Genomic DNA, 27251 nt, shown 5'->3' with positions numbered 1-27251 from the left:
CTCTCCTCCACCGGGAGAACGGACGTCGCGGCCACCGGGCGAGGGGGTCGCGGGTCGCGCGTGTCCGGCGCCCTTGCCTTCCCCGCCTGCACCGCCGGCTGCGCGCGCGCGGGGAGCAGAGGCGCCTCGCCGGCCGCTTGCTCAACTTGGAAGAGGAGGATGGCGCGAGTGGGCGCCGGGGCGCCCTGAGTGCTCCCCCCCTCCGGGGCGCTGGGGGGGGGGCGGTGCTCAGCCGGGCCAGATCGCCGAGGCCGAGCGGGCAGGGAGCGGCGGCTCCAGACGCGCGCGCGGGGATTGCGCCAAGCCCGGGCCGCCAGCGCCACCGCCACCGCCGTGCCGGCGTCGCCTCCTCGCCACGGAGTCATGGTGCGCGCAGCGCGCACGCCCCGCGCGGGACTCTGAGCTCGGAGCGCGCCGTGCGCCCCCTCCTCCTCCTCGTGCCCCCTCCTCGGGGTCGCCCGGGGTCCTCTCCCCCCGCCCCCCGGCCCACCCCGCTGCCGGGGGCCATGAAGCTTTGGCCGCCGGCTCTCCGCTTCTGAGCTGCGCATCGTCCACTTCAGCTCCAGCGACGACATTGGGCCACAGACTGACAGCCCTCGGGGTGGGCCACCGAAGCTCTCGATCTTCTCCCAGGGACCGGTACCCGGGCGCCCCGAGATGGCGCTCCAGGGGACCCTCCGGCCGCGCAAAGTTCGCAGGAGGCGACAGATGCTGCCGCAGCAAGTTGGCTTCGTGTGCGCCGTGCTGGCCCTGGTGTGCTGTGCGTCCGGCCTCTTCGGCAGCTTGGGTAGGCGCCCGTGGGGGTCCCCCATCCTCCCGGGGAGTTGAGATGGGGGGCTTGGGCTGGGAAGCCTGGGACGCCTCCACTACCCCCCGTTCCTTCCTCGCCAGGCGGATCCCCAGGGTTTCCTCTTGTTCCCTCCCTGCCGGGCCGGCGGCGCGCATCCGGGCGGGCTCCGCTGCACGCCCCGCGCGCCCCGGGGACTCGGGTCGCGGCTCCGGTCGGCGTGTGCGTTACCAAGACGGAAGCCGGCCCCGCCTCTGTCCCCCCGGGGTGTGCAAGCTCGCGTGAGCCGCTTCCCTATTCTGCACAGGGACCAGGCTTGTACGCTGCGTCCCTCGAATCCCCGGACTCCGGCTGGAAAACTGCCGCCGGCTCTTGCCTCTCCCCTTGGTCCTGCCCTGGTCTAAAGGGGTTCTGGCGTTTCCCGACGTGTCTTCCACCAAATCGTAAAAGGTTTTAGGCAGTCGGGTTCCCGCGGGAGATTGCTCCTGTGTTTCATCTCAGCATCTCTTCCCCCTCCTTCTTAAGGCCCCCCCCCCCCCAGGAGAGGGCTGGTTTGTGGAGCCGCCATCCACACTCTTCTCCAAGGAATGACTTGGGGGGACCCCTTAGGGTATCATATTTCAGGAAGAGGCAGGAAAGACAAAAATCTTACAAAAATACTTGGGGGGGGCAGGGGAAGGGAGTAGAATTTGAGTCCCGTGTAACTTTAATCAGAGGACCTCCACTACCTTGACACCCTCTAGCAAACCTCCAGACAAACAAAAGAAAAGGTGCCAGGCAGGTGGCACGCTCTAGGGCAGTCAGGTAGGCCATTAGCATCTAGGGCCATTGACAGAGGTTTATGCAAAAATCAGATGGGCCGCCATTAAACTTCCAAAGTAACACTCTCTTCAAAACCCTGGACTTCTGTGATGTGGGGATCCAGGGTTTTAAAAAGTGACTTCTTGGAAGTGGCTCTGTGGTGCAAGTGGTAGAGTGCTCGGAAGAGCACAGGGACAGCACCCAGGCCCAGAGTTCAAGCCCCATGACTGACAGCAACAACAACAACAACAAACAACAACAAAAAAGCGACTTCTTTCAAAAGAAACCCGGAAAGTGTATTTTGGACATCTCCATACCTGACACTTTGTGATAGGCATCCACCGGGTAATGCCAGTTACACACCAGAAATAACAAAATGCCTAGAAGATCTCAGGAGAAGAGGTTATAACCCACCCCCCAACACATGCACACACACACACACACACACACACACACACACACACACACACACACACACACACACACACACACACACACACACAGTGCGCATGCATTGTGATGAGCCATAAATGAATCCTTTAAAGGTCTGAAAGTGAGAATTGGTTTCATTTGCTGGATTACCTTCAGGAGTCTAATTGCCCTTGGCCGTGGGCATCTACCCTCTTTTCCTGAACTCAGTTTGATCCCCAGCCCCTCAGCAGGTGCATCACCTGGGAGTTTGTTAGTGTAGACCCCAAATCCCACCCAGATAGGATCAGAATCTGCATTAAAAAAAAACAAGACCATCAGGTGATGTGTATGCATATTTAAATGTGAGGAGCCCTTGGATGGTCACTGCCTTCACCTGCTTGCTAACTTCTGCAGGCTCCATTTGTGGTTCCACCAGGTGCAGAGACCATGTGAGTGCATTTATTGAAAGAGAACTTAATGGCTACCTAATTGCTCCTTTCCGTCACCTGTGAGGCCTGGGACCCCCTCAGTCTTGTTCAAGATCAGATCTCATGTGTGAGTAGAAACAACATACCATTCAGGGCACAGGCCATTGTATGTACGCAGGCGATATCAAACCTCTAGTCAGCGGATCACTCCAAATGGTCTCTCAGCTGTTGCTGTGGAAGCGAGACCCACATGTGTAAGGTCGCCTTGAGAATGAATACAGGTTATTCTGACCTAGTGGTATCTGTGACTGATTTTTCAATCCAGGACACAAAACTGCTTCTGCTAGCAAACGCGTTTCACCAGAAACATGGCGAAATAGAAAGTTGATGGCACCAATGAATGGAACTCAGATGGCCAAGAACTGCACTGATCCTGGTAAGTAGATGCCCCCCCCCTCACCCCACACCCTTAGGCCTTTTGCCAGCTGGCCTAGACTAGAGATGGGGCTTCTGTGGATAGCTCCATCTAGCACGGAGAAAGTCTTCTGAACCTCTGAGCAAGAGGTGCTGTATGGTGTAGGGAAAGGTAGCCTGCAACATTCACCCCATGCTGCTAGGCAACCTAGGTGCTTTCTTTATCTTGCAACTAAGAAGGTGGAGTTCAGGAGTTTCAGACTGGATTTTCTGTGGTCATGATTGGTTAAGGATGCACCCCTCTCTTGATGTTGGTTGCCTGTCTTGTACTTTTGCTTGCTTGTGCCTCTGGTGGACCACTAGGGGCAGCACACCTGGTGACTGTGGTGGGCATCGCTGTGGGATGACCCTCTAAGATTGGGCTGCTGCAAGGGGAAGACATTGAGCTCCTAGGGGTCTTCCTCTGTGATGGAGATCATCTGCCTCTGGAGCTGGGTCTTGTGTGCCCCAGGACATAGCTCTGATGGTCTTAAGACTCTGTGGGGCGTCAGAGGGAGCAGCAACCCCCATCCCCACTGGCGGCTGGCCTGTTCTCCTGCTACAGGCCAGCCAGTGTTACTTGAAAAAGTGTAAAGGGTTCTCAGTTGGGCAGCAACTTTTGGTGGTGAGGTGGGGGGTGGGGGGGGGGAGAGGAAGATCCAGTGGGAATGTAGTCCAAAGGCCTGAGGAAAAAGGGAGATGATTGTGACCAGGTTTTTCACCAACTTGCTGGGCAAACCACGTCATCTTTTCCGAGTCTCTGTTGTCTTACCTGTGAGATGGGTAAAATAACATTTGCCTATTCTGGGGTTGCTGGGAAAACCCAGTAAGGCTCTGTGTATGTAAGAGGAAAGGGCACCCGTTGTCATTTTGTATTCTGTTTTATGTCATTTTATGTTCTCTTAGGTGAGGTAAAGTCCTAGGAAAGATCTAGGAAGGAGACACAAATTGCTCAAAGTCACAAAGCTAAGTGTCGAAGTTGAGTTTGGAACCCAGACCCTTCCACGTGTTTATGAAGGCTGAGGCTTCCCGCTAAGGTGCTGTGCTGATTTTTGTATTCTCTCAGAAGTCTCTGAGAAGCAGGCTGGGAACATGGAGGGAGATAAACACTTGCACAGCGAGGCTGTCTGTGTGAGCCTGTCCACACTGGAGTGATCCCATTCATCCTGCTGACCAGTGGGGGATGGCACCCATGCAGTCACAGCTGTGCTCTGATCTTGGCTCTCCACGGAGGTGGATGGGCAGGCTACCCTGACTCAAGCTAAGGGGTGTTTGCAATGGCAAACATGTGTAAAGCCTGGGATCACTTATGTTGGGTCCATCCTGCCACTCCAGGGACCTGAACTAAAATTGGTACCATCCACATGGGGAACACACGTGGAAGGCTCTGGAGACAGAATGGGGTGAGGGAACTTTGGGCTAGATTCTGGTTCACCTATGCCCTCCTCTTAGGCTGGCTGTTGATTCTGTCACTCACATATATTCTGAGCATCTTGACTGGGTTAGGACCTAATTTTGAATGCCACAGCCTCCCCCAGGCACCATTGGGATCTCTTTATCTTCAGTGTACTGAGTTTTTATGGACTTAGTTGGCAGTCATTTGGGACTCTGCTCGAGATGGAGAACTTTCCTATGTTCTTTCATAATTTTCCTTTCATATTTCAAATAGACTTAATAATACTTACCTTTTTAAATAAAAGCTGCCTATCCTTGTTAGAAGGAGGGTCTGACCTTGCCCGCCTAGGGAGAGGAGGCTGGAGGGAAATGGGCAGTATCTCTAGGAATCATTCACATTTGTGTTAACGTTGACCATTTCCAGAATCGCTCCTGGCACATAGAAAGCTCTCTGTAAATATTACTCCAAATGAAGGAATGAAAGAACAGTGTGATGTGCTATGTACTTCGGTCCTTACAGTGTTACTTGCAAAGAAAGGACCATGATGTTCAGAAGTTTAGTAGCTCCTCAAAACTTCTTAGCCAGCCAAGAGCATCCCTGGCTTGTATGGCTCCAAATGTGTCCACTCCTCTAGCCCCTGGGTCTCTTTCCATGTCAGGAAGGTGTGTCCTCCTCTACTGCGGGCAGTGATGGGGGAGGATGAGCAGGGGTGAGGTGTAGACCCTGCCATCGAGGTAGCTTGAAAGCAAGGAGTGCAGGCAATGAAAGATGGAGGAGGTACCCAGTCTACAGCTCTGCGGAAGCGCTTCCAGCACAGAGTTCTGTGAGAAAGAGGCAGGACCCACTCCATATTGCGTTGAGCTGGTGAGGAAAATCATTGGCTTAGCGAGTAGAAATGTAGGACCAAAGGTTACAAGGTATCTGTAACTCTGTTTCGCTCTGTCTTTGACCCCTTTGTGTCTTAGCTTTGGGAACTAGTTACCAAAGGTCCAGCCTTACATTCTCCTGGTCCAGAGGTGTCGAAACTGACCCACTTCTGCACAAGCCCTAAACAAGGTTCTGTTGAGCTGAGCCAGCTTGGCCATATGAGCACCTCGAGCCAATTCCTATTGCCAGGGAAAGGCCGAGTCCTGGGCTGGCTTAGACTTGGGCTTCTGGAGTAAGAGACTGAAGCTCTACCATTCCCAGTGAGAGTTGGTGGGGTTGGACAGCTGAGGAGCAAAGTTCTCCTCTCTGTATAACTTCTCACTAGAAGTTCCTCTCCTGAGCTGCTGCTGTGATAAAACGGGGCCAGGGCTCCAAGTCAGGCCTTCAGGGTAGAACAGAGGGTGGCTTCCCCTCAGCGATCACATGGCTTTTATGTTCTCTCAAGGTTTCTACTCCTAGCTGTGAACCCCTTGTGGTGTTTTCCTGGGAGAGGTCTTTTCGGGGAATGGGAGATGAGACTCGGAGAATGCTCAACTGTCTAGGCGTCCATGTGCAATGCAGCAAATGTTAGCACACACTTTCCCGAGAGCCTGGGGGGCGGGGAGGAAGGGGCTACCCTTATTTCCTAGGCCTTGTGGAGACCGTGAAAGGGGTAACTTTATTTGCTCAAAAAGCGAATGGTACCTTACTCAGGATTCTCTAGAAGAGTCCCGTAGGAAACAGTTTCTTTGCTCTGTCTGGGTCCTTTCCCCAGATCACAAAGGTGATGTTTTGAACTTATCATTTCATGTGCTGTCTATCCAGCTCGCCAGCCCTGGCCTATCACCCTTCGTCTCTAACCACCCCCTCCCCCTCCCCTTCCCCCCCCCCCCCAACTAGCACCATCTAAAACAACTCATTCACCCCTGTCCTCCAGGGGTTCCCACTCTATGTTTAGAAGAGTGGCTCTTAGCCCTGGCCATACATATATATCCCTCTAGCAGTTTCTAGATCTATTGCAAAATGCCCAAGCCCCAACTTCCAGAATCTGAGACCTAATTGTTGCAAGGCAGGTCCTGGAGTCCATACAGTTTTTTAATTTAATTTTTTTATTGCTCTTATATGGGAGGAGGGGACAAAGGGGTCACGATTATGTAAGTCAGGTGAAGAAAACATTTCTTTTTGGACAATGTCAGCCTGGAGTCGCTATGTTTCAGAGGCTCATAGGTATGAATCCCATAAGAAGCCAGAGTTGACCCTCAGAAGGCAAAAGAAGAATCCTGATCTCTGTGAGAACCATGGGCTGGGAGTCTCCTGGGCCTGAGGGCTCACGCCCAGGGTCAGAATCACCTACAGGATCAGCATCTTCACCTAGTGAGGTCTCTGGGGGATTTGCATGTGTGCAAAGGCCAAGAAGCCCAGGCTAGAACCCTGGGTAGGTGTGCAGTAACTGTCGGAATGTTGGCAGAGCTCAGTGGTAGAGTACTTGTTGGCATGTACATACAAGGCTCTGAGTTTGACTCCCAACACTAGGGGAAAAAATGTTAATGTCCCAAAAAGCTAAAACTTGATTTAATGTAGCAATTTTCCAGAAAGCAATCATTTATTTTTTTTGAGACAGGGTTTTGCTCTGTGGCCCATGCTGGTCTCAAACATGCAGTCTTCCTGCTTCACTTCCTCCCAAGTGCTGGGATTGTAGGTGTGCCTAACCATACCAAGCTGGCTGGCTAGCCAGCTGTTCTTTCTCTCTCCTTCCTTCCTTCCTTCTTCCTTCCTTCCTTCCTTCCTTCCTTCCTTCCACTTGCTTTCTCATTTTCGCTTTCTCCCTTCTCCTTTCCTTCCTCCCTCCCTTCTTTGCTTTCTCCCTTTCTCCCTCCCTCCCTCCATCCCTCCTCTGCACCTTCCTTCCCCTCTTTTCCCCTCCAGTCCTCTCTCCCCCTTCTTTCCCCTCCCTTCCTCTCCCCTTCCTTCCTCTCCCCTCCCTTTTTTGCCCTCCATTCTTTGCTTTCCTCCTTTCCTTTGATGTAAGGAAGCTAAAATCTTTTGATTCACTTTTAGCCAGTGCCATCTATGGAAAAGTCTAACATGTTCCCTAGAGATTTGAAGGCATGACTTGAGCCTCTAGGCTTTAGGTGTTTCTGTTTAAGGTCGGAACAAAAAAACAAGCAACAAGAGAGGGAGCTGTGTGTGAAACTTCGGAAATGGGAATGAGTGGCGAGGACTCTTAGCTGTGCTCCAGGAGCCAAGTTCCAGGGGCTGAGTGGCTTAAACATGGTTTTGAGGCTGGAGAGTCCAAGATGGAGGTGCTGGTGAACCTAGTATCTGGTAAGGGCTCTTTTCCTGGCTTTCTACTATGTGCTATGTGTATGTTCTCTGGTCTCTCCTCTTCTGTCCTGAGCTTTTTCGCTCAAGGCTAGCTCTCTACCACTTTGAGCCAGCAACATCACTTACAGTTTCCTGGTGGTTAATTGAAGGTAAGAGTCTCATGGATTTTTCCTGCCCAGGCTGGACTTCAAACCATGATCCTCAGATCTCAGCCTCCTGAGTAATTAGGATTACAGGTGTGAGCCACCCGTGCCCAGCTTCCTCTCCTTTTTACGAGGGCACTGATCCACCGTGGGAATCCACCTTCATGATCTCATTTAACCTGACATTCTTCCCACCCCCTCAGCCTAGGCCCCGCCTCCAAGAACTACTTTGGGAATTAGGACTTCACTATGAGAATTAGCGGGCACACAGCTTCAGTCCGTGTAAGGGACCAATGCACTTGCAGGCCTCTCTGGATGCTGCACCTGGCCTGATGGAAGATGGCTGAGCTTGTTGCCTGGTACTTCCCAGCCCAAGCCTGCAGATGAGAGGCCGGGGGGGGGGGGGGGGGGGGGGGGTGTTGAGGAATGCAAATGTGGAGCCCCAGCCTTGACCTTGAAACCTGGACCCAGTGAGAGTGCATTCCACCCACATATTAGGAAACCATCCCTTTCAGCCCAGGTCTCCCTTGAAGGCATTAATTGTAGCCATTGTTACATTGTTTCCTCTAACTAGAATATAAAAGTGTTACTTTTGTGTTGTTGTTGTTGGTCATGAGGTTTGAACTGGCTTGGAAACTCTCCCTGAGCTCTTTTGCTCAAGGCTAGCTCTCTACCACTTTGAACCACAGCTCTACTTCCTGTGTTTTGAGTGGCTAATAAGAGTCTCACAGGGACTTTTCTACCCAGGGCTGGCTTTGAACTGCAATCCTCAAATCTCATCCTCTGAAGTAGCTAGGATTACAGTACTAGAATTTGAATTCAGGGCCATGCCTTGATCCCTCTTTACTTTAGCTATTTCTCGAATAGGATGTTGCTTGGATGTCTAGATCAATTTTGGGCCATGGTTCCCTTATTTACCCTTCCCACATAGAAGGGATGAGAGGGGTATGCTACTATGCTCAGCTTTTTAGTGATTGATATGGTCAGGGATGGCTGTTCAGGCGTGAACCATTGGTCCCTGGCTTAAAAGTGTTGCTTTAAAAAGAATCATAATGTGTTTCAGTTCTCCATTCTGTGCTATGGGACACCTGGCGATTATTCAGTCCCCTAAAAGGACCTGAGGTAACACACATCAGCTCTGAAAGCAGTGTTTGGTACCTCATATGTACACAGCCCCTAGCTTTTCTGTCATTTTTCTCTGAATTACTCCAGTGATGGTATAGAACCTGTGTGCGCGAAATACTGAAACACAATCTTGCTAGTTGATTATATTTTGATCTCACCAAGCATCTATTCTTTATCCCTTCTAGAAACACACGTTTTCTGGGGGGTTTGATCTCTTTTTGTTGTAAGGATTTGGAGTACTGAAGGGTGCCATACTTTGTAAAACTTGCTTCTCCTTAGTTGCCGTGAAGTTGAAAGGAGCGCAGTCCCCACACCGGGGCTGAAGGCCATACACTCGATACACCTGATTCAGCCAACATTGGATGCATGCATTCATAGTCACCAAAGGGCCAGCGCTGACTTGATTTTTCAGATCCTGAGGGGTTTGAGAGACCTGTATCCACCATTACCTGGTCATCACAGAATAGTTTACTATCCCGAAAAATCGCCCATAGAGCCAGCATTTCATTCTGTATGGCCAGGTGTTCTTTCACAATTGTTCAGCTGGGGATGAGCATGGTTTTCCCTGCTCTTACACTGGCTCCCTTACACCACCCACATCTGAGAGTGAGTAAGTGATTCATCCTCCACTATGCCCTCCTTGAGTTTACAAAGAAGACCAAGAGGAGAGGCGTGCGGTTTGCTCCTCTTGCAGGAGGAGTTTCAGTCCTCCTTTGAAACTTGCTTTTATCATGTTTGGTTTCTTCTGTCCAGATCTGCCTTCGGAATACCCAGTGGCTGTCTGTGCACAGAGGCAGGCTGGGAGGAGCAGGCTGACGGAGGGGTGCCCCAGAGAGTCTGATATGCAGATGGCTCATACCATAGAGGCGATGGATGCAGGATTTAGGTGGAGGATGCCTTGAGGTCCCCTTTGGTTCCGCCCTTGCATTTATTCTGTACGGAAGGTGAGGACAGTGGAGTGGGTGAGGTCAGGACCCAGAGCTGAGGCTGGGCTAGGAGATGTCATTGTGCAGGCTCCCCCCCCCCCCCACCGTCGGTCTCTGTAGGCATCCTGTGCAGGGAGCAGAGGAATAGGAGAAATCAGGAGGAGGAGGAAGAGGGACCTAGAGGTGCAAAAAAAAGTACATCAGGACAAGTAGGTGGAGAGGTGCTGCAGCATGGGTGGCAAGACGAAGCATCTGGATTCTGAGCAAACATTTGTCAGAGTGCCACATTCAGCGGCCTTGAGAGACAAGTCACACGTCCCGAAGTTGGAAAGTTGTAGTTACATAAAGGCAAATCCTGCATTGGAAAAAAGCAAGAACTGAACTTCATATTGTGAGCAGGGCGATCTGAGTAACCTGTCCCATAGAGCAGGACCAGAAATTCTAGCCTGGGGAGGAGCTTGCTGGGCGAGCAGTCTCCAGGGCACTACTTGGGGTAGGTGGCTGGCAGAGCAGGCAAACCCGACGTGAGACCTTTCATGGCCAGTGATTACACAGGAGGCTTGAGGAAGACAGCAGTGGGGTGTCAGTGGGCTCCTCTGTGTTCGGGATTGGGGGATGGGACCAAGTAGGGTCAGTGGAGCCTCAGATCTGGATTTTAGTCTCCGTGGTGCCAAGATCATACTGGCTGGCATTTGGGGCTTTTCTCTCTTTGTCTTCTCCTTTATCACCTAACAAAATGAGGCTGTTCTGAGTGGGCTGATCTCCAGCAGCTAGAAAAGGCTTTTGTCTGTCTGTCTGTCTGTTTTGGAGACAGTCTCATTGGCTATGTTGAAGTTGAACGTGTAGCTCTTAAGGTGCAGCTCACCCCTCACGTGGTGTAACCTTGAATATGTTGCATAATCTCTCTGAACTTCAGGGTTTGTCTTTTGTGCTTTATTTATTTGCCTGTCCTAGGACTTGAACTCAGAGCCTAGGCACTGTCCCTGAGCTTCTTTTGCTCAAGACTAGCACTCTACAGCACCATTTCTGGCTTTTTCTGTTGATGTGGTACTGAGGAATGGAACCCAGGGCTTCATGCCTGCTAGGCAAGCGCTCTACCACGAAGCCACATTCCCAGCCTAGGGTCAGTGCTTTCATCCCTGCCTCCCCAGGCGGCTGCCAGACTTTAGCCTCGTGGTGGATGGAAGTACTTAAGCCATACCTGGAGCACAGCAGTGCCTCCACCGTCACCAGCACAGCAAACTGAAGTGCCCTGTGTGCTAGGCACAGTTCTCAGGCCTCTGTGTATCCACTTACTGCCTTCTCATGGCCAACCTTTAGGGAGGTGTGGTTACTCTTCCTCATTCTGTAGATGAGGAAAAGGAGACTCAGAGAGATTAAATAACTCATCCAAGGTTGCAGAGCCAGGTTGAAAGTGTGTGTGTGTGTGTGTGTGTGTGTGTGTGTGTGTGTGTGTGTGTGTGTGTGTGTGTGTGTAAGGAAAAGACTCTTTTCTAGAATAGTTTCAGGTTTACAGAAAAATTGAGCAGAAAATAGTTTCTCTATGCCCTGTCCAGTGCTCCTATTATTACTGCCTTGGTTTAGGGTGGTAAATTTGGTACAACTGATGCAGAATATTGATACATTGTTATTAACCAAAGTTCACAGTTGACATTAACACTCACTGTGGTGTACATCCTGTTTTGTTGTCCTGTGTGTCGTGTGTGTCGTGTGTATCGTGTGTGTGTGTGTGTGTGTGTGTGTGTGTGTGTGTGTGTGTGTGTATGGAAACTTGAACTCAGGGCCTGGCATTTACTGGGTTTTCTCACTCTAAGGCTGGCACTTTATTACTTGAGCCATGCCTTCTGCCCAGCTTTATAGTGATTAGACTTTTCTGCCCAGGCTGTCTGAACTGTGATCCTCTAGATCTGATCTTCCTGAGTAGTTAGGATTACAGGCATGAGCCACTGATGCCCAGCTCATGGCGAGGGTGGGGGGGTGGGAGGGTAGGGGTGGAGGGGGCAATGTTGAGAGGCCTGTGTCCACTATGCCTTCATTGTAGAACCAGATTGTAACATTCTGTGTGGTTTGAATTGTGAGTCTATATCTTGATCCATAATTATTAATAAATTGAGTAGAAAAAGACAGTTTAGAGGTAAGAACTTTAGTGGCACTTTTCAGTTGATTCCAGCAAACTTCAAACTTCTTATTATGCTTCCAATACTGATTTGGTTGCAATATAAAAAATGGTCTCCTTCCTTCCTTCCTTCCTTCCTTCCTTCCTTCCTTCCTTCCTTCCTTCCTTTCTTTCTTTCTTTCTTTCTTCCTTCCTTTCTTTCTTTTTCTTCTCTCTTCCTCCTCCGCCTCCTCCTCCTCCACTTTCTCCTCCTCCTCCTCCACTTTCTCCTCCTCCTCCTCCCTTCTTTCTCCTCTTGCCCTCCTGGCCCCCCCCCCCCCCACCATCTGCTAGCAATCTCTTCTTGCTGGGCCATTGCTACCCCCTGACTTGCAGTCTCTGCTCCTGACGACACGCAGGCCTCCTGCGATCCAGTATGCGCCCACTCTGTTTCCTCTTGAACTCTGAGGAGCGTTCCTCCCCAAGTTAAAAATGGAAATCATTAAGTATTGCCATGTGCTGCCTGGGGTGGGGAGATCCAGCCATTCAACTCAACACAAGAGTCAGATGCTTGAGAAAGGATTTTTGCCTTTAACATTGTCCATGATTGAAGAGGCCAGGAGGCATTGCATTTCATTCAATAGGAAGACAGATACTATGCTGGAAGCATCTATGTTTCTCCCGAGAAGCAGTGGATGCCCCTTGGAAAAGGAACAGGAGGTCACTGTGTGGCTGGGGAGGGAAGGAGAGCTCTGCCCAGTGTGCCTGCCCCTTTGCAGATGGGAACCGTGACCAATCGACATCTGGTCCTGTGTCTCCCTTTGCTGTTTCAATGCAGAGGATAGCTTCAGCCTGGTGCTTATCGTAATTGACCAAGAAATTAAATGCAACTTGCGATTCTTAAGTGTCTGCATGTCTTGGACCGTACAAGGGACCCAGTCCCTGTTGCCAGGGAGCATGCAATAGAATTCAGGATGCGGAGGGGAGTCTGACAGGGCTCAAAGAACAAGGTTGCCTGTGGCCAGTACCATGGTGGAAGGTGTTAGGGAGGGGTCAGGTGGTCAGGGCGAAGATGCCCTCCTTTTGGTGATGACCTCTGAGCCTGCTCTTGAAGGGTATTGGTAGCAGGGACGGACAGCTCTGCAGAGGATAGTGTGCATTTGAAACCGCAGCATCATCACGGCCATACCTGGTACCTGGAGGAATGCTTGCTAGCAACTGCTGGGTCTCGCTCATTGGCTGTCCGAGGGGGAAAGAGAAAACAAACACACTCAGCGTCCTGGCACAACAATGCATAATTAGACTTCGGGGATTTATCAAGGAGCCAGTGAGCAGCTAGGGCTGGAGCTGAATCAGATTACATTGATTTGAGTTTGTTTTTTGTTTTGTTTTGTTTTTTTTAAGCAGAAGGGGCAGGTAGGGGGTGGGCGGGTGACTGGGAAAGGCAGGTACAGGCTACTGGCTCAGGATTAAGTTGCAAATTGGCTCCATGAGGCCACACAAAACCTCAGGTAGAGCAGCCATCCACCCACTTCACAAGAGTGGGCTTGCCTCACTGATGGCTCCCAATCTTGCCTCTGAGCTCCCTAAGCGCAGGACTGGAGCTCCTGTGTACTAGCTCTAAGGTCAAGGCAAGGGTCAGACCTAAATTCAGCTGCTAGCATAGAGTGACTGGCACAGACGCCTTCAATCTAGGCATCATCACAAACAGAGTTTCCATCGTCCTGCTGAGATGCCTAGCCTGTGGAGGAACTGTGGGTTAACCAGGACTCCAGTTTCTAATCCTGCCTCTGCTCTTACTTTGTTCTAACTCCTTGAACTAGTTACTCTTTACCCTTAGGGAAAGGGTAAGCTTTGTCTTTGCTTTGTCGTCCACTCACTTATCCCAAGCTGTGTGTGGGATCATGCCAGGGGGCCCAGGTACAGACGGGGTTGGTTGTGTGGAATCTTCCTCACAGAGTCATGAGGGTCAAGTGTGTTTTTCTGTGTAGTGTGCTCACAGAGCAAGCACTGCTGAAATCACCCCTGAAAGATAACTTCATTGAACTGCAATTCTGCAGAATAAACATTTTGGAAACTATCCTTTGATGAGGGATGGAGCAGGAATTACATAAAGGCATCCTGCTTTATTGGGAGAGAAATGAAGGAGGAATACTTCAGCTTGTGTTTGCTAACTGCTGCTGTTGCTTTGAACAGCAGAAACTGGCTGGGCTCAGCAGCCCTGACTATGCAGGGGTGGCGGTGTAAATCTGTTACATTCTGTCGACAATGTGAGACCTGGTGGATGAAATCTGGGGTTCAGACACCAGAGTTTGGGTTTTTTTTAATTTATTTTTTATTTTTTATTTTTGTCTTTTTGGGGAGGACATGGGGATCCCAGGGTTTGTTTAAACCTTGGTTTTCTGAGAAATGGACAAAATGGCAATGTAGAGGATGTACTGCACTGAAGTGTTGTCTAACCATGATTGCTGCCATTTGCATGATTCTAGTAGATTTGACGCAGGGCCTTTCAAGGTCATCCTGTCTTGTGACAGAAAATAGGTTATTTGGGACTTTGAGCCTTCTACTTTGTTATTTAGAGTTCATTCCTTCTTAAATTTTTTATTGTTCTATATTTATTTATTTATTTGCCAGTTTGGGGGCTTGAACTCAAGGTCTGGCACTGTCCTTGAGCTTCTTCTGCTCAAGGCTAGCACTCTACCACTTGAGCCACAATGCCACTTCTGGCTTTTTCTGTGTATGTGGTACTGAAGAATCAACCAAAGGCTTCATGCATGCTAGGCAAGCATTCTACCACTAAGCCACATTCCCAGCCCTTGACTGTTATGATAAAGGTGATATATGGAAGAGTTACAGTTATGTAAGTCAGGTAATGGGTGCATTTCTTTTTGGACAATGTCACTCCTTCCTCACTCTCGCCCAGTTTTTCCCTCTTGTCCCCAACCACAAGTTGTAGAGTTCATTTTCCACATAGTGTCCAGTGAGTACCACTGCTGCATTGGTTCACCCTTTGTCCCTCCACTTCCGTGCCCTCCCCTTACCCTTTCAAAGACAGGTAAACAAAAAAACAAGACAAAAAGAAAATAACAAAATATCTCATTTCCGCATCCTGGAGTTCAATTTCAATAAATCCTACCTTATATGCTCTGAGGCACAGAGGCCTTTGAGTTCCTCCCCTAAGAATGTCCTCCTTTGGTCTCACTGTGTGTGAATGTCTAGTGTCCTGTATGATAATAATTTATCATGGCCCAGTGTATTTTAGATCTAGTTTCTGCATATGAGAGAAAACGTGCACCGTTTGTCTCTCTGAGCTTGGCTTACCTCATGACTTTGAACCTTTAGGAACAGACCTGAGCGGAGGCATTGTGCTTACTCTGTGTGAGGCCTAAGAGCCCACAGATGCATTGTCTGGCTGAAAGGATGAAAGAGGTCCTTCAGATCATCAGCCTTTTCATAAACTCGCTCTCATGACTCCACCAGAGTTCATCTCGTGTCTTATTGCAGATATGGGCTTTGATTCTACTATACAAGTCAAGTTCAACAAGAGCTGAGCATAGCCCTCATTATCGGATTGACTTGGCTCTCTAGCTAAGATGCATGCTTACGTGGAATATTTAAAATTACCCTAATTAGGACTCCTGGAAGCAGTTTCTCTCACCCAAGTAGGAAGCTACCTGTGGGTTTACTGCATGAATGTTGGATACGTGCATGCTGATTGAATAGCCACAGGAACGTGAGACCTGACTTAGGTGTGGGTCCTGTCTCAGGAGAGTTCCTATCCTAGTTGAGAGGATAGAAGTCGATAAAATTGCTGGTGTTTTGTTTTGTTTGTTGGTCCTAGGACTTGGGTACTGTACCTGAGCTTTTTTTTTATTCTCAAGGCTAGCACTCTTGAACCACTTCCAGCTTTTTGGTGGTTAATTGGAAGTAAGACTCTCATAGATTTTTTCCTGCCTGGTCTGACTTCAGATCACAATCCTCGGATCTCAGCTTCCTGTGTAGGTAGGTTTACAGGTGTGAGCCATTGGCACCTGGCTAAAGCTACCTATAATTTGCAGAGGAGTGCAAAGTTCTATCACCCCTCTGGAATGTACAGAAAGGGAGTTCCGTGTTCAATGTTAAGATCACAGAGATGATGGGAAGGAAGTAGTTTTGAAGGAGCCAGCACACCCTCAGCATGGCTGTGTTTTGCACACATGGTCTCACCGATCCACTGTTCTTCTAGGACAGTGGAGGTGATGTCCTTGTCTCCATATTAAAGCTTCAAGACAGACACAGGAAGATAAATAACCTGTCCAAGGCCTCCTAGCTCGGTGTGGGCAGAACAGGGAATTGAACTTGGGAAGCCTGGCTGCAGAGCCTATGTTTTTTGGGGGAAGAAAATGAAACATCTCCCGGTGAAGGGCTAGTAGGTGCTGGGGAGGCTGGGTGCATATGGAGTGTATATGCAAGTCTGGTTGGTGCCCTAGGGTAACATATAAGGGGAACCAGAGCCTCAGATACACTGGGCCTTTGTGCTTTACCTGGAGGTAGTGAGAGTCATTGATGGGGTCTGAGCAGCTATGTGTTTTAGAAAGAGCCATGTGGAGGACACTTCAAATTGAGATGGGTGAGTGTTCTTAGCATAATGTTTAATAAGTGTTTTAGGGCAAATGAAAGCAAAGAAAGGTCAGTTAGGAGCTGCCATGAGGGATTTAGGTGAACTGGGGGGGAGGGGGGATAGCCCTACACAGAGCATTAGAGAAGAGACCAAAGGGTAGAATTGAAGGTAGGAGTTATCAGCTCTGAGCACAGATGATATCATGGACCATAATATTCCCCCTTTCCTGAGATGGAACTCTCCCTCTTCTTTCCCTGTACTTGGATTCCTCCATGGGACCCTAGGTCAAGAAGAGCTTTCTCCCAGGCACAGTGGCTGGCTTTATTCCGTATTCCTCATCCCAGAGTAGGCATCTGACAGACACTCATTGCATCTCAAGGCCGGGTTATCAGTGAGCCGCTGCGGTGAAATCCCCATCCTCAGCCCACAGGTAGAAGGACAAGGGATGCCGGTGTTGGCCCCCTGTAGCCTGGAATGACATCCACAAATGACTGCTGTGGCTGGAAGGCTTCACAAGGTCTGCAGGGATTGAGCTTTGCTCTGATGCTGGACAGATGTATGGATGGCATCCTGGTGGTAAATACAGTGGTACAGAATGGGAGTGCTAAGAAGAAAATCCAGCTTTGGGTTTGCATCCCTGGTTTGCACAGTGGCCCCTAGAGGCTAGTGCTGACCATGTGCTGCTTCAGGGGATGGTCTTTGTCTAGCTCATGAGTGGGAAAACTGGTTCTCACCTCTGGAGGGCTGGCAGGCAGGTAGATGGGAAGATGCAGGTATGGCAGGGGGACTGGTGAGGCTCATCCGTTACAGGCACAGTAGAGCTTGGCACCACTCCTGTAACCCTAGCAACTCAGGAGACCTAAGGATTGTGATGTGAAGCCAGCTGGGGCAGGAAAGTCCATGGAACTCTTACCTCCAATCAGCAAAAACAAAAACAAGCAAACAAAAAAACCCACCGGGAGTGGAGATGTGACTCAAGTGGTAGAGTACCAGCCTTGAGTGAAAAAATTAAGGGATAATAGTGCCCAGGTCCTGAGTTCAAGCCCAGTATGCACGCACACACACACACACACACACACACACACACACACACACACACACACACACACACACACACACACACAAATACATGCACAATAATGAGGGGCCAGGAGCCATTCCAGTGCTTTTCATCTCGTATATACAGAATCCAGCCCATTACACTTTTCTTACCAGGCTGGCTTAATCCCAGCAGGATTTAGTGGAGGCTGCAGTGCAGAGGCGTTTTCTATAAGCAATCCTGGAGGCATTTAAATGAGCGTGGAGGAAGGATCTAGGAAATGTGGAGCATTGTACATTACATAGGGAAAGGAAGACCTTGCTGTGGGGGCTGCACAATCTCAGAGTCCTACCCTGATGTTTCCTCCCCCTCTCCCTGCTCTGATGAATCTGGGGTGGGGCGGAGGGAAGGGGGATGCAGGGGACAGGGAAGCCAAATGCTCTTCTTGAAGAAGACCCCATCCCATGTCCTGCCACTCAGGCACCAGGTAAAGTGCTGCAGCCTGGCCTCCATGGTGGCCTGGTGTCTTACCCTGTCTGCAGGTGCATGCTTGAAGTGAGGTTCTCCTGGTATGGTACTGAAATGTCCTATCATTATTTCCTTATGAAAGGGGCTGACCATCCTGGAAGGGGCAGTAACTCTTGGGGAATGGGCGATATGCTGATTTACAAGATGTAGAGGAGAGCCAGAAAATGGGGTGGGTGTGACCCACCCTTCAAGGCCTTTAGCCTAGAGAAACTCGCATCCAGAAAGATGTAGATGCTCCCCTGGAGAGCCATGGGTACATTGGTAAAGGCGATTAGTGAAGTAAGTAGAATGATCTATAAGCAAGCTTAGAGTGGCTAAGAGCTCTGGCTTATTAGCTGAGCCCTACAAAGAGGAGCTACAGGAAGGTCCTGCAGGGAGTCCCTTGGCTGTGTGGATCTGCCCCCAGGAACTTGCCAGGCCAGGGAGAGGCAGACCCAAGAGACCACTTTCTTTTGCCAAAGTGCTTCTGCAATACAGCCCCAGCTTCTCAACTCATCTCCCCAGGAGCAGCAGGGAATCCTATCACCTGGCACATTTCAATTAGACAGGGCAGTGTGCTGAAGGACTTATTAGAGAGGCTGCTGGGCTGGCAGAAGGGACCAGCTGCATCATCGCCTACATCTTTTCACTCTTTAATATCTGGGTAATTCTTCTGAGGGCCTCAGAGGGGCAGGCCCTTAGAAGAATGGCTTTGAACTCCCTTTGATCATTTAAACCTTGCTTGTGTTTTCCTTAGATGGCAAAAGTCCCAGTACGGGTGCGATGTGACAAATAGCTAAATGACTTGCGGGCTTCGGGTGACCCACATGTGTTAGGAGGAAGAAAGGGAAGGTGGGAGTAATGGGCCACTCATTTACAGACTTCATATACTATGACGATGCTGCTACTGCAGCTCACTGAGAATACTTGGGATCAGATCACGCCAGAAGGGAGCCGAGGGACCACAGAGGAAGCCAGGCATGCTGTGGCTCTAAGCAGTGCTTTGTCATTAATGTGCACCTGGTCACTTGGGTCCTTGTTAAAATGCAGGTGTAAGGCATCTGGGCTGGGGCCTGAGGGTCTGTACTTCTGATCAGAACCAAGCACTGACAAGGTCGCCTACCTCCAGATCAACCACACAGCATCGAGTCTGCCTGGCCTGGGTCGATGTCCCAGTTCTGCCAGGGAGCTATGTAGCCTTGAGCATGTTACTGGGCCTCCTTGAGTCTCAGTTTCCCCACCAATGAAATGGGCTACCAAGATTTGACAGCCAGAGTCTTGGCAGAATTACAAGAGCCCCGTGTGCTGGCCCCTGAATGCTGTGACCCACGCAGAGCAAAAAATGAGGTGATCGAGGGTGGTGCCCTCGAAGCTTAGCCCCAGAAAGCCAGGCTTCTGTGAGGACCACTGGTCTAGAATATGATCTTCCCTCTCCCTACCTTCTCTCAAAACACCTCCCATGATCAAATGGCTCTGAGGATGACCGCACATATGGCCTCTCTTGGTGGCAGGTTGGGCAACAATAGTGTATTCAGGATTCTGTGAATTTCTGTGCTCAAAAAGCTTTAAGGATTTTCTGTAATTTTGGTACTACAAATAACATAAAACTTCCATTTTAACATGTATGTTGTGTGTGTGCGCATGCTATTACTGGGGCTTGAACTCAGGGCCCATGTCCTTGCTTGAGAGATCGCTCCCCCCACCCCCCAACTCTCCTTGTTAACAGTGGAGAGGGAGACACTGAGGTCCTCAACCCTGGCTGTGCATTTGAATCAGTTGACTAACTTTACAAAAGTACCCATGCCCAGGCTCCACCCTTGAGCAAGTAAATCAGAATGGCAGAGATGATTTCCATGCCCCCTCTCTCCCCCGGAGGATGTGAGGGAGCAGCCGGGGCTGAGAGATGTCAGCCGGGAGATCCGCTGAGCTTCACATGCCACCTCACATCAGAGTCAGGTCCATCCTGGGACTCTAGAATCCCAGGATGTCCTATGTTATAGGTGAATTTCCCTCACCCAGATCAACCAGCCATGGGGGTCCTGCTGGACATGCTAGGACCCAGGTAGCTGAAAGTGGGGAATTCACCTCCTATGGACAAACGTCTGCTGTCCTCTCTGTTAGGGAGACCATGAAAATTTTGATCTTTAGGTGAGAACTTGTCACAGGAGGCAGATCAGCACCCACACATTCAAGTCACTAAGGCGCCATTGGCAGCAAGATGCAATTGAGGGCCAAATTGGGGCCTGCCTTTCCATAGTGTACGGGGCAGATTGTAGACTAGAAGGAGCATGTCTGTGTGTGTGAGTGTGTGTGCGTGCACATGTGTAAGTGCATGTGTGCAGGTGCCAGCTCTGGAGTATGAACATGGGGTCTTGTGTTTTCACTGGGCTTTTTCACTCAAGGCTGGTGCTCTACTACTTGAGCCACACCTCCATGTCTGGCTTTTTTACTGGGTCATTGGACATATAAGAATCTCTCAGATTTGTCTGCCCAGGCTGATTTTGAACTATGAGCTTTAGAGCTCAGCCTCCCGAGTAGCTAGAATTACAGGCCATGAGCCACGAGTGCCCAACAAAAAAATGACAAAACTTTTTATCTTATGCCAGTCCTACAGCTTAGACTTAGGCCTCACTTTCATTCAGCTTTTTCCCTCGCAGCTGCGGCTCTACCACTTGAGCCATGCCTCCACTGCATGCCTGATTCTAAGGCTTTTGTTTTTAGGAGGCACTACACGCACCAGATTTCAATATAGTTCATCAAGGACCATCACTGTTGTTTCTCCTCATCACTTAAAGATTGGCAGTGGCATCTCTGAGCTTGGCCCTCCAGGAGCCCCTCCCTTGACATGGGGGTGACAGGGATTTCGTTCATCATGGTGTGAACTCAGGAGACATTAGTTAGTGGTCTTCCAGTCCTGTCTACCATCTTGATGACCCGATCTCACTTGGCTCTGATGACATCAGGGCATTATTATTTTGAAGGCATAGGCTGGGCCTTGGAAAACAAATCAAAAGTCTGTTTTTGTCTTATTTTTCTCTTCAAATTAAATACTCTGCCTGAGTCCTCTTTCTAGAAGTATATGGTTGAGGATCTGTGATAAGGAATCCATCAATCTTAGAGCAGAAAGCCCCAGAGGAATCTGGTTCCTGGGCCTGGGAACATTTGCAGGTGTGGAACTGGTGAACCCATGGAGATGGGGTCTGCGTGTTCCCTTCAAACGCAGTAACCAGCCTCCAGCCTGGCTGTGGAGCCTGGGGATGAGAAGACCCCCTTCCACTCTGCACACCTGCCCGCTGCACCACGGGGCAATGGCTGGTCCTCCCTGCTGTCTGACCACTTGCAGAGTGGAACCAACATGATTCCAGCCAATTGACAGAAATCTCCCTGAGCTAGTTATTCCACTGAGATACACACCATCCAAGGAGATAATTCCACGATAATAGAGATAATGATTTTAATTCTTGGCCATAGCCCATCTTTAAAATACTTCTCTCCGGGGTTGGAACTCAGGGGTACAATTTGCCTCGCATGTATGAGACCTAGGGTTCAATCTTCACACTGCAAAAATAATAGGTTTTAATGCTCTTGGTTTCATCTGCTAAGCAGACAGAAAATAAAGGTCGCTTCTCCTTTTGTATATGCTAAGCCCCTCTGTGCTCAACTTCTTGCAAGCATTCCATGGAATTGGGTGCAACATTCCACCACAAGGGGTGAGCCAGGGAGCAGGAATATTTGCCATTCTGGAGACCAGGATCATGGAGGGGGGAGGGTAGGTTAGGGTCTGATCCTGAACATGACTCCTGGCCCTCTTCCTTCACCCCTTCTTCTAGCTAGCTACCTGTACAGCCACCTGCAACCCTGCATTTTCCATGCTTCTCCTTCCGTGTCTTAAGAGAGCCACTGGTGGCTGTGACTCTTGAAATGACATGGCGGACTCCATTCTCTACTGTGTGCCTGCTGGGGTTTGGTCACAGATTGTCAGCTGGGCCTCCCTTTGTCCCCATGTGCAGTCAGGGCCAGAGGTTGACTTCTCGATTCAGGCTGTGACATACAATTGTACCCTGAAGTTTCTTTTCAAGAGGGGTTGGCAAGGTGAGGAAATGTGTGCAGACTTACCAAGCATTTCCTCTCATCTCTGTAGGATTGAATCCTAGTTATCTTCAGGATCAGCTAATCCTTAGGCTGGGTTGTCCCTGCTAGCTTCTTTTGCCTGCTGAGCCCCCTGGGGTTAGACATTCATTTGTCTGTTGCACCTCTGGGGTTGATATCTGTTCAGGCAGCTGCTCCCTTGTTTGCTTACTCATTCGTTTGTTTATCCAAGAAATCCAAGTGCCTGCCTCTGGTGTGAGACGCACCTTGCCACCTGTAGATGAATGGAGCAAGGCTCCATAAGGACCACACTGGGGGAGGGCGAAGAGGAGACATGAATCCTAAATCTGTGGATCATCCTGAGTAAAGTAACTGATACACACAACTGCTAAAGCCAGATGAAGATCAGCTTCTCCCCTCTAGAAACTGCTTCATTTGCTAGGTAAAACTGCCTTCAGGGCTGACTGTGTGGAAGGCCCCTGTGTAGGAAGTTAGGCACGTTCTGGGATCCTAAATTATAATCCGACGGGAAAGGTTAGCTTCAAAATGCCAGCAACTAAAATTAGGCATTGTAGGGATAGAGAGAGGTGCAGAGCTGTGCATGTGGGAGGCAGAAGTCACATTGTAGATCCTTGGAGTCAGTGGGTGAGGAGATGGGACTAGGGTGGGCTTGAGGATCAACAGCAGGGTTTGGGTTAGGCCGGTTGGGGGCCATGAGCTGGAATAGAGTGAGGGAAGGCTGTGCAGCTCTGGGTTAGAGGACAAAGGACTGTGGAGACCTAACACTTCCGGTTTCCGGCCAACAGAACAGGAAGTATGAAGGCCCTGAGCAGGCATGTGCTTGTCCATTGCAGGAATGGGACAGGGATGGTGTACCTGGAGCAGAGTGAACTCCCTTTCCTTCTGAGGAAATCTGCTTCCATTCCAGGTTTGGTTTGATAGCGGGTGTAGTGCTCTAGAAAGAAGTAGTGTAGCAGGCATGGTGGTACCCACCTGTAATCCCAGCACTGAGGAGGCTGAGGTCAGAGGAACTCAAGTTCAAGGCCAGCCTGGGAGACCTAGTGTGATCATGTCTCACAAAAGAAAAACTCAGAGAGTCAGTGCAGGGATTTGAACCTCTGTTATTTGGGATGCTTGTGTTGTCTTTGGAAGCTGAGCTTTTCCATCTGTAAATGGGGCTGTTTTACTGGCTCTCCAGATGGTTGTGGGAGCACCTGAGGCTGGGGCAGCTCCTCTCAGCCTCAGTGAATCACTGGGGCCTCCGGGAGAGGGTGATGTTGTTAGGTTTTTAAAAAGAGGTAACCGGGTAAGAACTGCAACTGCACCACGCACGTGGTATTCAGGTAAGGGGTAGGTTTATTCAGTAGACCTGCTTGGACCAGGCAAGGGTGGCACTCCACGTGGCTGGGAAAGGCCTGGGAATGAGAGAGAGCTGGAAAGAGAGAGAAAAGAGCAGAGAGAGGGGTAAGAACAGTAGCACTCACGTGGTATTCAGGTAAGGGGTAGACCTGCTGGGACCAGGCAAGGTTGGCACTCCACGTGGCTGGGAAAGAGAGAGAGCAAGAGAGCAAGAAAAGAGCAGCAAGAGCAAGAGACGAACAGAGAGAGAAAAAAGAGAGAGTCTGGGCCTGGGCTAGCCCTTATGTAGGGTATGGGTGGGGAAAGGTGTGGCCACATCAAATTCAGATGTGACCTCAGTAGATGCAGATGTGACCTCTTCCAGGTGTCCCAGTTGCCTAGGTAACGCAGGTACTGGGTGGAGACTTTGCTGCGAGGAGGGTGGAGTCTGCTCGCCATCCAGGAGTGGACCTTACATTGTGAGATCAAGGTTGGAAATCTCTCCCGGAGAATGGCTTCTAAGGTCCTGACAGAGGAATGTGTCACTTCTGGGCCTTACCTCATGCTGTAATTGTTCCGTGGGACTGGTTGCGTGGAGGTCATCTCACTAGTGAAAGTGGAATAGAATCCTAACAGCCTCAGCCAGTGTCTTGAGCTTGGGCTGTGGTTCTCCACATTGGCAGCTCCTGAGTCATCTGGGAGCCCCGCTGCCGCCACCACACCTCAACAAACTGTATCTGCTTGTGGGTTGATGTGCAGCCTTGATAAATGGTGGTGGTTAGAATGTATGGTTAGGAACCATCTGTCTGGGTCAGGTGGGGACATGTGGCCTCCTCTCCTCCAGAAGATTCTGTGTCCCTGTGGTGTGGGGCTAGGGGAAGAATGACCCCCAAAGTCAAGTGTCCCCTGGGCCACCTCTTCTATCCTTCTAGTATTGCTTATTCATAGCAGCAGGGCATGGCTCTATTTTTAATCCTCTAAGAGAGTCATAAATATGAGAAGACTTCTTATTGGCTGTCTGTTCACAATGAGCAAGCAAGCCTAGGCTCTTTGGTGCTTCTGATGACCATCCTCGATTTCCCTTTTGTGAGGAATTAGTGACGATCCTCAGTCCTAAAGGGAATGAATGTAACCTATTCTTTGTCCCATTCCATTCCCCACACTGGACTTATTATGGATTTTGTATCTGTTGGAATGCATTAAACCTTTCAGAGCCAAAGGTACTTTTACTTTGTTTAGATTCACATACAGTTGTAAGAAATAGAACACCTATCCTTTAGGTTGGTTCTTTCCCTGATGACTTGGCAGTGAAACACAATGTCACAGTCAGGATGTTGATATTGTCAACATATAGAACATTTCATTCATCCCAAGAATGCCTCAGATGCCAGCTGTGGTAGCTCACGCCTGTAACCCCAGCTCTCTCCAGAGGTGGAGATAGGATTGTGGATCAAGGGTAGCCCCAGCAGAGTTAATGGTTCCCAACTTGCAAAACAAATTAGAAACAAAAGATCTGGGGCCATAGATCACATGGCCAGCCTGAGGGCCCCGAGTTCAGGCCCCCGGAAAAGAGAACAAGAGAAAGAAGCACTCAGTTTGCCCTGGCAGTTTACAATATAAGCATTTATTGAATTTGGGGGTGATCCAATAGGGTGGCCCTCCAGCAGGTGCTCAATTAGTTTAACGACTTGCCTTTTCAAGTACTGATGCTCTGGCTAAGAGTCTTGTCTGCAGTAGCAAAACCTCTTCTCTTTCAATTATGGATCAAAGAGCTTTTCAATTGATTGTTTTCTTAAGTGGCACTTCTGTGGCTTTGAGGATCAGATCATCACCTCACGGCTCCCTCAGGACAAACACTCACCTCGCTACCTGGCAGACCTCAGACCAAAAGGAGTCATTTGGGGCTGACTACAGGCATCTTCTTCCCTTAGAGCCAAAGCTTTCGGGGAAGCTTCCCTGAGCTCGGCAGCAATCACTGGTGCACACTGCCTGCAGGTGTACAGAGGCACTGGACGGGAACAAAGTCTGTATACAAAGATGATATGCAACGCTAGTCATTAATGACTGGGCTAGGCCAATTTGCACCCATGAGGTGAGTTCTTCCTGGGAGCTGCTAAGAGCCAGCAGTCTGGCTGCCAGTGAGATTTCCAATCACATTGTGCTTCACATGGGCAGACGTGCAGCCTTCACTAAGACAAACAATCTTCACTTTCCATCCTTTCAGGGCTTTTAAGACTTACAGGAAAGACCTACTCAAGACGGCATCACCAGGGGCTGGGAAGGTGGCTCAGTGGTAGAGTGCTTGCCTTTCATGCATGAGGCCCTGGGTTTGATTCCTCAGCACCACATAAGCAGAAAAAGCTGGAAATGGCGGTGTGGCTCAAGTGGTAGAGCGCTAGCCTTGAGCTGAAGAGCTGAGGGACAGCACCTAGGCCCAGAGGTCATGTCCCATGACCGACAAAAAAAACAAACAAAAAACAAAGGCAGCATTACCAGTATTCACATGTCAGGATTCCATTAACCTTCCCATCAAGATCAGACAGCCAAACTCCCCCAAACCCATAGTCAGCCTTGAGACCATCTGGGCCTCAGGCCTCCAGTACCATTTGCTAAGGATTTTCCACTTGTGATACTGCATTACTGGAAGTTTCAGATATGGGAGCATTTGGGGTTTTGGAGGAGGAATGTTCAACTAGTATAAGCCAAGATTGGCCGAGGGGAGGGGCTGAAGACCAAGAGTGAAGCTGGAAAATGGTACCCACTCAGGAAGCTACAGCAAAGTGGACTGAATTCTCTTTGACAGGGCTTTAGTGGGTCCTTGTGGCTCAAGGGTTAAGTCCAGAAGCCATGGGCATGCCCACCCTTCTCTTCTCCATCTCCTCCTTCTGAAAGTACCTTCACCTACCTGCTAAGCCAGGTGCATGGGTCTCCTCTTGTTCCTTTGACTATGTGTCCTTGAGCATCCAAGATGAAGCCAGAGCCTTTGTGGTTGGCACATACAGGGTCAGCACTCAGTGCTGACTGAATCTCAGAGATGGTCTATGGTGCATCTCAGCTGTCCAGAGAAATAGGTTGAGTGAATTTTCTACTTTTATGGGTTTTTTTTTTAAGTACTGAGGTTTTGAAGTCAGAGCCTCACTGACGTGGCTTGCTTGCTTATGGCTGGCACTCTACTACTTGAGCCATGCCTCCAGTCTGGCTTTTTGCTGGTTATTTTGGAGATGGAGCCTTCCATACTTTTTGTTCTGGGTTGGGTTTTGAACCATAATCCCCCAGCTCTCAGCATTTTGAGAAGCTAGAATTATAGTTTGCTTCTTCGTTTGTTGTGCTGGCACTGGGGCTTGAACTAAGGGTTTGGTGTTTTCACTTTGCTTTTTTGCTCAAGGCAACTGAGTCAAACCTCCACATCTGGCCTTACGTCTATAATCTGTAAGCCACCAGCACTTATTTTGTATCTTGATCATATTTCTAGTTTTAGGGAATATTAACTGGATGATTACCTTCTCATCCCAGTATTAGAATGACATTTGAGATTTACACTGTTTTATCAATGAAAAACCAACTTCTCATCTTTTCTGGAGGAAGAAGATTGGGGACCCCAGAAGAAGATTAGGGACTTCCCCTAATTAAGACATAGGAAAAACAACTTCTAATGGCAGATTATATTTACACAAAAGGTTGGTTACAAGAGTAAAATCAGGTATCCTGATATAGTCAGTTCAATGCTACTTAGGATTGCTGGGCATGGCAGCACAGGTCTGTAATCTCAGCTCTCCTGAGGCTGAGGCAGGATGATTGAGAATTCAAGGCCAGCCAGGGCTTCATAAGTGAGTTTGAGATCAGTCTTGCCTCTATAGGTGAGATCCTGTCTCAAAAAGATGT

General features: G+C 49.6%; 1 protein-coding gene across 3 annotated transcripts in view; it reads left to right on the top strand.

The window, feature by feature from the left end:
- Nucleotides 1–498: 498 nt before the first annotated feature.
- LOC138833126 (sodium/potassium/calcium exchanger 4) overlaps nt 499–27251 on the top strand; it is a 131128-nt gene continuing 104375 nt past the window's right edge. For all 3 annotated transcript variants that reach the window (XM_070031476.1, XM_070031475.1, XM_070031474.1), the window contains exons 1-2: nt 499–787; nt 2753–2863. In XM_070031476.1, coding sequence (XP_069887577.1) covers nt 658–787; nt 2753–2863 — 241 coding nt within the window. In that variant the 5' untranslated portion in view covers nt 499–657. The remainder of the gene's footprint in view (nt 788–2752; nt 2864–27251) is intronic.

This window comes from Dipodomys merriami, unplaced genomic scaffold (assembly GCF_024711535.1).
Source record: "Dipodomys merriami isolate MVZ:Mamm:240054 unplaced genomic scaffold, mDipMer1.0.p SCAF_200, whole genome shotgun sequence".
Classification (NCBI taxonomy): domain Eukaryota; kingdom Metazoa; phylum Chordata; class Mammalia; order Rodentia; family Heteromyidae; genus Dipodomys; species Dipodomys merriami.
The sequence above is the reverse complement of the archived record's forward strand: the minus strand, read 5'-3'. Positions and strand labels throughout refer to the sequence as shown.